This window comes from Dendrobium catenatum, unplaced genomic scaffold (genome assembly GCF_001605985.2).
Source record: "Dendrobium catenatum unplaced genomic scaffold, ASM160598v2 fragScaff_scaffold_599, whole genome shotgun sequence".
NCBI lineage: Eukaryota > Viridiplantae > Streptophyta > Magnoliopsida > Asparagales > Orchidaceae > Dendrobium > Dendrobium catenatum.
This window is the reverse complement of record NW_021319061.1, coordinates 106697-118194: the sequence shown is the minus strand read 5'-3', so window position 1 is coordinate 118194 and position 11498 is coordinate 106697. Positions and strand designations below refer to the sequence as shown.

General features: G+C 32.0%; 1 protein-coding gene across 2 annotated transcripts; it reads right to left on the bottom strand.

Annotated features, from left to right (window-relative positions):
• Positions 1-5640: 5640 nt before the first annotated feature.
• On the bottom strand, positions 5641-7511 carry LOC110114579 (AT-hook motif nuclear-localized protein 25). 2 transcript variants are annotated; one of them, XM_020847517.2, is made up of 3 exons: positions 7222-7511; positions 7025-7093; positions 5641-6927 (listed from the first exon to the last, which is right to left on the bottom strand). In XM_020847517.2, exon 3 carries the CDS (start codon positions 6897-6899, stop codon positions 6045-6047), a length of 855 nt encoding a protein of 284 aa, XP_020703176.1. In that variant the 5' UTR covers positions 6900-6927; positions 7025-7093; positions 7222-7511; the 3' UTR covers positions 5641-6044. The 2 variants fall into 2 exon arrangements, with proteins under 2 accessions (XP_020703176.1, XP_020703167.1); XM_020847508.2 differs by having other exon boundaries at positions 5641-7093; positions 7222-7377; positions 7466-7504.
• Positions 7512-11498: the final 3987 nt, after the last annotated feature.

Sequence of the window (11498 nt, the reverse complement as noted above, 5' to 3'; positions counted from 1 at the left end):
TTTTGTCACATAAAAAATATCATTAAGATATATATATATATATATCTTTTCATTCATAAATTTTGATGTGATTGTGATGCGTAAGTGTTATATTCATAAATATAAAATTTAGGTATTAGTTATAAAAATTCATTAGATTTATATGGTCTATATATAAATCCCCTAAATATAAAATAGAAGCAATGACATGACTCAAGCCTACTAAGTTGAAAATGTGCCCTTCCAAAGGCATATAAGCACAAGATTTTTAATTACTTTTGAAAAAGTTTTTCTACATCATTGAAATTTTGGTGCCAATTTTGTTTCACAAAAGAAATAGAACAATGACATTTATTTTGATTAGTATAGCTTGATGTTTAAAAATGATTTGCATTAACTTATTTTTCCGCACTAATTTTTACATTAGATCAATAAAATATCTTTTGAATTCGACTCAATACCTCCAATTAAGAGAGGCAGAACAGCGCGATGTGGGATATGAAAAACGTAGAAAATTAGTATCCATAAATGAAATTAAATATTTATTATAAGATAGTGAATCTCTATCACTACATATTATAGAGAGATTTGTATTTTCCTTATGGTAATTATCATTTATCCCTCTTTACTTTAGCTATTTTTATCTAACCTCCATAGAATTATTAAAATGCCAAATAAGCCCTTAATAATTTATATATTATCTTTCCATCCTACTTTCATTAATTAAATATTATTATCTTATTTTATTTGATTTGCTCACCACCAAAGTATGTAGAATAGGAGTTATAAGGATATAGACAAAGATTGAACTAATATCTTATTAATACCTTTAAAAGATTCTTAGTCTAGCTAATGAAATTTATAAAAGTAGTAATGTTTAATAAAATAAAATAAAAAACTCATAATTTTTTTATTATTTAATGCAACAAAAATATAATTCATAAATGGTTAGGAAATTTTTTTATTTTTGAAAAAAGAGAGGAGATATGAACAACCTTAAGAGAGTAAAAGAGGGAAAGCAAATGAGAATGAGGATAAAGCCATTGCTAATCACCTTTATAAAAGAAAGAAAAACAAAGCTTATTCTCGGTGGTGGGTCCAATCTTTTAGTATTATGACTTATCTGAGAGTAATAGAAAAATATTTATTAATTTTGTAGGCAAAATAATATATATATATATATATTGATAATGATAACGTGAATATTAACCATTGCTGTTTGTCTGGGTGGTGAAGAGCTGGCTGAGCAAAGCCTAGGTCCCTGGTTCGAATCCCTTGGCAAGCAGTGAAAGCCTTAAGTGTTGGCTTGTGTAAATTGGTGTGGATTGCGTGCTAGGTCGATCGGGATTTTCACTGACCTAAGGACAGTGCTTCCTCGTTACAAAAAAAAAGAGTGAATACTCTGGATATTATTGTCAGACAAATCTTTGGCATATTTTAAAAAATGGTTACATTTTAAAAGTTTTAGCATGAAATTTTAAAACTGATTCCCATTATAGTATTCTGTCATTAAATTTATTGTCTGTTTAGCTATTTTGAGCAGCTTTTCTCTATCTCGAAGTATTCTTTTTGTTTCTTCATTTTTAGCAAAGATCTGAGTAGTTATTTTCTTGATAGCATTTGGCAATTTGTATATTGTTATTGATATGATTGGCGGGCTTAATCCGAATATATAGGAATTTTCTTTTTTATTAAGTACTCAAAATTTTCGGCGAGAGCGTCTAAATCCCCCCTGGCTAGGATTAATTATTTTGTGCGGATGCCGAACGCCGTCCGAAGATCAACCAGAATGCGCCATGTTACCGCTTAGCTCAGTACTGTGGCTCGATACTGCTCGGTGCCGATAATGTGGCGCATTCTGGTTGGTCTCCAAACAGCGTTATGCTTCTGGCCTCCGCACAGAATAATTTCTCCTGAAAAGATACAATCATCCTTGGACTGCTTTGAACATGAAGAGTTTGTATTAGCCTTTGTTTCATATAAAATGTTTCAATCTTCATGCATTGTATTTTGATTGCTATCTGAAAAGAAAAGTAATTAGAAAGCTATCACTGACCAATGTCTATTGACGTTTTACCCTTAACACGATTTGTTACTCTTTATTAACATCACATGATCAAGGAATCAAAATTTTTTATTCAAAATAAGGATTAGTGATTCTAATGAAAATGAGCAAGCCCGGCTCTATGATTTATCCCTCTTATAGTAAATAAATTTAAGTTTTACTTTTTTATTTTGATTAAAATGCCATATTTTTGTTATTTATGAGCTTTGTTAGATTAGATCTATTGTTTCATTTTTTAGATATATAACTTTATGTTCAAATCTATAAGTTATTTATTTATTTTAGATCTATAATGTTTAGATTCTTAAAGGATTCATTTTTTATTTTGATTAAAATGCCATATTTTTGTTATTTATGAGCTTTGTTAGATTAGATCTATTGTTTCATTTTTTAGATATATAACTTTATGTTCAAATCTATAAGTTATTTATTTTTTTTAGATCTATAATGTTTAGATTCTATTTTAGATGTAGACTTGATAAATGTAATTAAATGGATTTTTTTAAAAAAATTTTTATTTGAGTGATTTGTTGGTTTATATTTTAAATTTCAACAATATTTAAAAAAGTTGAAATTAATTTTATATTAGTCAAATTAACTTAAAATTATTTTATTTATTTAAATATTTTTATGTATATGTGTGTATGTTTATGAGGATATGATGTGTGCGTGTATATATATTAATGAGTGAAATTATTAATAGAGTTGAATTATTATTATTATTTTTTTTGTAGCTTCTCAACAAATTTTTCAAGATCCAATTACTTCTCCTAAAGATCTTTTACTCTTATCCCCTTTTTTAAGGGTGGACAAAAAATGACCATGGAATGTATTATTTTATATATGAAATAAAAAAATAAATTTTTTCTTAGAATTTGGACAAATGTATTTATTGAAAGTAAACAAAATAGTTAAAATGATTATTCTTCTAAGAAAAAAAGATTTCAAAATGGGTAATTGGCCGCCCTGAACTCATCCCCGTTCCGCTCATCTAATCTCGATTAATTATTCTAACGAACTCTAGACGACATGCAGGAATCAAAGAGAGAACACCACGTCACTTTTTTGTTGTGTACTAGTACGGTGTATCGATGTGTTCCGGGTGACGTAGCGCGCTCTCATTCATCTCCAAACAGTCCGGTGTTCGCACACAATAATTTCTCTCTAATCTCAACTAAACCATTTGCTCAATTTAAAGAGCACTCATTCCTTTAAGAGCAAGCATTGTTGATACCTTCAATAAGGAGTTATATGTATTTTTCCAAACAAAAAACATCAAAAGCACGCACCATAAACAATTTAAGAAAAGGAAAGCAAGAATAGGGAGCTCAATAATAAAAAATATAGAAGAAAAATAGAAGGAAATATGCATGTGATGTAATGGAAAAGTAACTGAAGGCAGTTTCTTCTTTCTGCATGTCCTTTGGAGCTAAGATAAGCAGCGATTCTATAGAAAAAAAATTAAAGCTACCGTATATAGCATGCGAATCTTGCAGTGTTTCCTCTCAGTATCTTATGGACAGTTCCTCTTCCATGCTCAGTTGATGCCAAACTTACCGTCTTCATTACTTCTTTTCGCTTTTTTAATTATTTAAACCTTCATCATCTTCACTAATTTTACTTAACTTTTTAATTGGAATTTATAATGAACAGCTTCTTCTCCAACATTCACTTGTTTTCTCTTTCATTTGTCACTTCATTACTTTGTAGGGATTTGCAAGATTTATTTGTTAACAACTTTTAGTCTTCTGATAAAATAAATTTTTTGAAAATTTCAATTAAATAAATCAAAATAGACTTATGCTTGATAATGATATTAAGATTTTTTTTAATCTGATAATATACAAAAATTTATAAAAAACCAGAATATATATAATAATAATATAAGAATTTTCAAAATTTGATTACAATATCAATAACTTAGGAAGAGAAAAATTATCAAATAATTAAAGTAAGATTTTGTTATTCTTATTTAAAAATGATTAATCTATTAATTTTTCAATAAAATTCATCATATTAAACGTTGGAAGTCAGTAACAATTAAAGATTTTGTTTTCTAAATTAAAATTCATATAATTATAAAATTTCTGCTCAATATTCTTATAATTTTTTTTTCCATACATTGAATGAGTGCAGTATACATCTCTGTGGAACTGAATTTTGATAAGATTCCTTCAGACAATATTTTTGCCATTAAAACCGTGGCTAGGTTTGGAGGATGGCAAAAGCAGCAGACAGGCTTTTGAGTTCACTGCCAAAAGTAAGAAATTAAGCACTTCATTCTGGGCTTTATGTACTTCAATCAAAGCAAACATTAAGAAAACAGCAGAAATATTATTGCAAGAAAAAAAAAATTTCAAACTAAGCTTTTTGGGCAAAAAGCTCATTTAACTAATCATGGTTAAGCAATGGCTTTTATGGATTAAGGTGTATAATTAGTACCTATTTTTAATGATTAAAAAAAAACAATTAAAATTAAGGATTATTCCTAGAATTTTTTGTTATTTATTATAAAATTTAGTTTTGTTGGTATAGAAGAGAAATTATGGTTTAAAAAATAGCTTTTACTATTTAAGCAAATTATATAAAGTCCACAAAAACTAAAAAAATTTACTTTAATGAATCTTGTTATTAAAAAAATAGCTTTTACTCTTTAAGAACATGAACAACACATTTGAAGTATATGACAATTAAAAATATTATAAAAATTACAAAATTTTAATAATGCAATTAGGATCATATGATAAAAAAAATTCAGTCATCATTGTGATTTGTTGTTCATATTTGATTCATATTAAGCTCTATAATAAAGTCATAATCATGAAAAAGATTATTCAACTCACTAATGAATAGAGCTCATTGATCTCAGCTTGATAATTAACAAATCAAATAAAAAAATTGTTTTGAATCATTAATCGGAGAAATTAATCTGTGCGAATGCTGAACGTTGTCCAGAGACCAACCAGAATGTACCACATCACCTCCTGCTCAGTACCTGGCTCGGTACTGCTCAGTACGACAGCTCATACTGCTAACGTGGCATTATGGTTGGTCTTTGAACAGTGAACTGCATGCATTCGGCATCCACAAAGAATAATTTCTCCATTAATTAACACTAAACCCTAAACTCTTATTGAAGACTTATAGGACATTATTTTCTTAAATGAAATAGAAAATATACACAATGCAAATGAAAAAAAGAAAAAGAAAAACACCTCAGTTGATGCCTTAATCATTATGATCATCAGCAGCATCAACATATGCCTGCATACATATATGTACTTCACCGGTTCATAGATTAGGAAGAAAGACTATAAAACTCAACAAACAATATATAAAAACCAAACACCCATACTTCCAATCCATCTTCTTCTTTATCAGATCTACTCAGAATATATAACACTGTAAAGAAGAAAACATTCTAATTAACCAGAAAGCAAAATTCTCACCTTTGAATACTCTCTATATCTTTCCATTTCCTTCTTCATGCATGGACTACACCTGCACACCACATTTTCTTCATTCTTCTTAAAAAATAGCCCAAATCATCCAGGTCAGTTCTAAACAAAGTCTAATAGCTGAAGGAAGTCAAGTTCTGGAGCTCCCAAACTTATATTATAATATACTGAACTATGCCAGCTCAAGAAATAAAATATTTTATCTTCATACAGAAGACATTTATATCGAATTACAAGACTTCACATTCTATTTTAGAAGATAACAATCAATTTATCTACAAATAAACCGCTCTTCAGGAAACAAAAATAAAATAAAATAGATATAAAATATATGTATAAATAAGATGGTCATGAATAATATATAGCTGGAAATAGATTTATGAGAAACTTTAAAAAGCTTGGCCTCTCCAGATCTACAATTGTTCTAATGACTGAGCCTTTTCATTGTAGAGCAGAACAGTAATTTGATGATCACATATGATATGAAGAAGAAGATGAAGATGAAGATGAAGATGATGAAGAGGAGGAAAGTAGTAAGTTATTCAAAAGGGAGGCCTAACTCCACCGCTTCCCTCTCCTCCCCACCCATAACCTTCTCCTGATCCAATCTGATAGCCCCCCAAATTATAAAAAGGTACCCCGCCGCCACCGCCGCCCTCACCGCCGGTCACTCCGGAAGACTGTGATGTCGCCGCCGGCGGTACCGCCGTCTCCTCCTCTGCTTCCAACGGCAGCCTTTCATATACAGCGTTAGAGAACGACGCGACCATCAAAACCACTGGCCCTACCGCCATCAAAGGCCCCACCACACTGCCCCCTACCACTTGCCCTTGCCCTCCGGCGAGAAACACGGTCAGCCCGCCAGACCCAGGCGGCGCTGGCGGAGGCAACACCGTCCCCGTCAGCGACAAAATTTCAAACCTTCCCCTCAAAACCGCCGCCGGAGAGGCCCCTGGTTGCCGGAGCGCGACGTTGACCACCGACCCTCCGCCGCTCAGAACGCAGATCCCCCTCCCACGCCGCCGAGCGTACTCGGCTAAACTCTCCGCTACGTCAGCACCACCAGCGATCTCAAGCACGTGTGAACGTAGCGCGTTCGGACTGTCACGTGTGACTATGATCGGCGGCTTCTCCTTGTTTTTAGACCCAGGGGGGCGACCACGCGGCCTCTTATTGCCGCTGGAGCTCAACGGCTGCTGATCTTCGCCGGCGGAGCCGGCGGCGGCGGGGGTTTCGTTCTTGGGACTCTGTTCCGGCGAGAGCTTTTGCAGATCCAGAGTAGGTGGCGGCGGAGGTGTACGAAAGAGTTGGTGGAGAACGCCACCGGCGCTGCCGGTGGATTCCATTCCAGTCATCATCCCCGGAACATCGACGCGCTCCCACCACTTAGTTGCCATATTTCTTCCAGCTAAACGAAGTTTTCTTCTGGATCAAATCAACGGGTGATCTCTATGATCTCTAAGATTGCTATCTTATGAAATGAAATGATGACACTAGTAGGAAAGATGCTTCCTTTGCTTACTAAATTGTACAGAGAATCATTCACTCTTCCGTTGATTCCTTCTGCAGGCAATCTTTTTTCTCCTTCTCCCTACAGCAGATAAGAGAAACAGAAATAGGATGACCAAGTAGTAAATGAAATCGACGAGTGATCTTCAAGGTTGCTGTTTTAAGAAAGGAAATGAAAAAACGAAGAAAAATTAAAAAGGTTTCAATTACTTCGCTTTGGTTTATTTCCTTCTACGGGTCAAAAAGATCTGAATTTTCACAGAAGAAACAGGCTAGGCTTCATCTTGCTGCTACCAGATCGAGCTCTCTGTCAGCTTCCTTTACCTTCTAGGTACCTTCTTCTGCCCTTTTTAGGAGACCTCCTCACTGTAGAGAGAGAGAGAGAGATGGTATTAAGAGCGATGAAAGAGAAATAGAGAATAATGAGAGAGAAAGCGAGCTTGAAGAATGAGACAAGGCTTCTTGGAGGAGATCAGCGCGATGAGATGAATGGAATAATATTTTTGAGGCTCGAAAATAATATTATATATGTGTAAATTTTTAAGTGCTTATATGCTATATTTTATGATAATTTTATAAGATATTATATTAGATAATATTTTTATGCTATGTTAGTTAGGTATATAATAATACCATACAAAGCAACAAATAAGTGATATACTTTCAATGATTTTATGAATTTTTTATTGCTAAAGACGAAAGTCATTTTATTTTTTTTAAACGGAAGCTGCTATTTTTTTAATTTAAATTTATTAGAAGAATTTTCTAAATATGGAAGAAATATTTTTTTTCTATGGTAGAACACGTCTGATTAAGATCTCATTTGGGGTAATTTTATTAATAAAAATATTAACTTTTTAAATCTGCTGAAAAAATTAACTTTTCAGTAAATTTTTTAAATAAAAATATTGGACAAATAAAAATTATAATTGCATCATGAAATCAAAGCATTAAGAAAATTATTCTAAACAAAGATTTCAGCTTCATTTAGGATGAATTTTTTAACTAATTTTTAGTAAAAATTTCTAATTTAAAAAATTTGTACTAAAAATTTATTTTATAAAATAATAAAAAATTATGAAGATCAAGCTTTTATTTGGAATAGTTTTCTTATTATTTTTTAAATTTTTTTAAAATTTTTATTACCGAGTTATACAAAAGTTGTACAGAGTTTTTCCTAGAAAAAACTCGTTACAACTCGGTATAGCTCGGTATAACTCGGTATTGGTCTTCACATAGCGGTATTCCTCGTTATTATCAAATAATACCTAGCAATACCAAGCAAATGCCGAGTTTTTTTAGGGGATTTTGCCTCCGACCGGACCATCCTCTATGTCCTACACCGGACCTAATAAAAGTTTGTATAGCACAGCTTAGCTTGCTCGATTAGTTGACAGTCAACAAAGAACTTTTAGATTAGTTTTATATATATTTTGTATCTATGAGTATATCTTAGTTGATCTAAGTGTCTTAAAAAAAAAGGTGAAATATAATAGTAATACAAAACATTCAATAAGATTGTTAAGTACATTTCATCACATTCGTTCAAATCAAATATTTCCTTAATGTATTCAAGTATCAAACCTAGAATTTAGAAACCATTGTGAATGGACAAGAATATCAATCATACAGATTTCAAGTAGATATTGCATGATTAATAGCCACCTCATTGAGAGTTGTATGATTGACGAAAGAGTTGATAATGCAACATTCCTCAGCAATACTAGCAGACAACTCCACAAGGCAAGAAGAAAGCGAGCATCATTGTCTCAGCTCATTAAGGAGTTAAAACAAGCACCTAATTTTAATAACAACAAAAATGACATAAGATAAATAAAATTAAACACAAAAAGCACTCATCTTCAGCAAAGTACAAGATCAACAAAAGCCAACATAGTGATTTCATTTCTTCCTTATCGACTCGTAAGTTGGCCCAATTCAAACTAGCTATTGTTTGACAATCAGATCACAAAATGCTGTTGCTCAAAGCCGAAACTTTTATATACTCTAATTATTAGCTTCAACCCATTAATATAAAATTTAGCTAACAAGTTCCCACATCCAATAAATGGATATTAAAACCCCTTGAAATTTTTTAAGGCACCTGATCTTAATGAAACTATCCAGAAATGCACCACAAGATTAGATAGTTTGACATGAAAAACACTAACAAAGGAGGAGAAAATCACTGAAAGATTTGAGTGAAGGAGAATATGAATGGTGATGGAAGATTTGGTGGCAAGGGTTGTATCCACAACAAAGGCCTGGATTCGATGTCGAGACAAGCGGGCCAACCATGAAGGCTCACCAAATTGAGATTTAGCTTTATTCATTTCATCCTGATAGTCCTTTCCTTCATGTCAATCCAGCCGCAATCTGTCGACTAGCCTGCAAACGCCGAGGACTAGAGGAGAAGCTTCATCGTCCTTTCACTTTCTCCCTTCGAATTCCAGAAGCAAACTCAGCAGCCATAAATGAAATGTCGAATATGTGGAAGCGGCAATTAGGGTAAGGAATGGGAAGAAATAAGTGAGGTTTTAATAAATGTTAAAACTACTTTTTATACCTCCATATAGCAGCTATTTTCAAACATCCAATATTATTCGCTGTTGAAACATCATATTTTTGGTAGTGGGTGATTTGAATTATTTACCTGATTAATGGTATGCCTAATTGAATCAATGCTTGTAATCCCTTCATCTACTAGAGATAAAAGTATGCTGAGTAGCTTAACATTTAGTTACTGGATTGTTCTTCTAGTCAACAAACCATGGTGAACTAGTTGGACTCAAGAGAGATGATACATAAAATGCTTTAGAAGGCTAGGAATAGGTCAGGTAGACTTAAGAACTCTCTAAGAAGCTCACAAACCACTTGACCACATTTCATCTTTAATGGCCTCCACTTTCAAAAATGAGCTCTTCCTCTCTTTTTTTTTTTTTTGCAATGAGGGGGTCAAATCATCAAAAGTAACTTTTTCTATTATTAAAATGGTTAAAGGTTAATCATCCACTTTCTTTTTTCTAAGCTCAAAATGATATAAAAGTTAATAGAGGCACGGTGGACCACTCTATTATGACAAATAAGATTGACGCGCGGAACATGAAGAAGCTAAATTTGCTCTTTAATTTGATTATACTAACCCTCAAGAAACTCCTTTAGGATAGGTCCACAAATTTATTGGTCAAGCTAGCTCAAACTTAGTTGGCTTGATGAGTCTATGGACTTATTCAAGGTTTAGGCTAATATATTCAAGGGCTGATTAAATGAGAAACTAGGGCCCAAAAATAGGAAAAATATTGATTAAGTAGGGTTAACTTGATTAAATTACTTGTTTTAGGCTTACATAGATTTCTTAATTTCTAAGGAGTTTCATAATGCTTTGGGTGAGGTTAATTTACAAAATAAGGTTATTATATTAGGTTTGAGTCACCTATGGTATTATTGAGGGGAAAAGAGGTGATGATATTATAGTGACCTTTTCATGTGAATGATTTCACAAGAAGAGATAAAGAAAAGAGGTCCAGCAAATTATGACCAATAAATCATATTAAAATGTGTAAAATACTTACAAAAAGCTATATCATCAAAGTCAAGGTAAGTTAAATAAAGTAAACTATCTAGGTTGATTAGTCTTCCAAAGGGACTAGACTCTTTAAGATTTAATTATACCAAAAAAACACCTCTAAGAGACTCTTAATAAATAAATGAAACATGCTCTTATTTTGATTTATTATTTATGTACTTTGAAATGAATCAATCTACTACTAAAGGATGAATCATCATAAGTATGTGAGATGATTGTTTTTCCATATGAAAAGTCTATGAGATAATGAACTTTGAATCATCAAAGATTGAAAAAGTAATATAGTGGACTCAAAAGAGTGAAGCGTACTGGTAAGGTGTTTAGAAAAAAAAATTGGCGAAGGCGACATGGGTACCATCATCCCAAGTTATTAAGCCTAAAATCACTTTACTGTAAAGTCAATCAATCCAAAGCAATTATGAGACACTATATTAACAATTATAAATTATATATATTATCTAGAGTTAACCTCATGATCTTAAATCAAAAAAATAAAATTAAAAGTCCTAACATATGAATTTTAAGAGACAAACTAAAAAGACGCAAGCTTTACAATCCCTTAAAATATAAGAATTCCTAGGAAAAGAATGTGAAAAAGACAACCAATTTATAAATAACAAGAGCTACTTAATTAGAATAATAATCCATATGTGTTGATTTGACATCTCATGGAGCCAAGGAGTCTTCAAAGTTTATAACAAGTATGATTAACCTTTCCAAAATTGCTAATATAGAACTTTTTGATTTAGAAGTTTCACATTCTTTCTTATTTGAGATTATCTTTCCTAAGTTTATGTGGAACATACTCACTTAACTCTCGAATAGGCTATTATATTACGTATTGGTGATAACACTTTTGTAAATATTTTATACTTTGTGGATATATTGATAGTTATTAGAA

Bases quoted from the DNA above. Each gene is read 5' to 3' on its own strand.
- LOC110114579 (XM_020847517.2), bottom strand. From the start codon at position 6,899: ATGGCAACTAAGTGGTGGGAGCGCGTCGATGTTCCGGGGATGATGACT.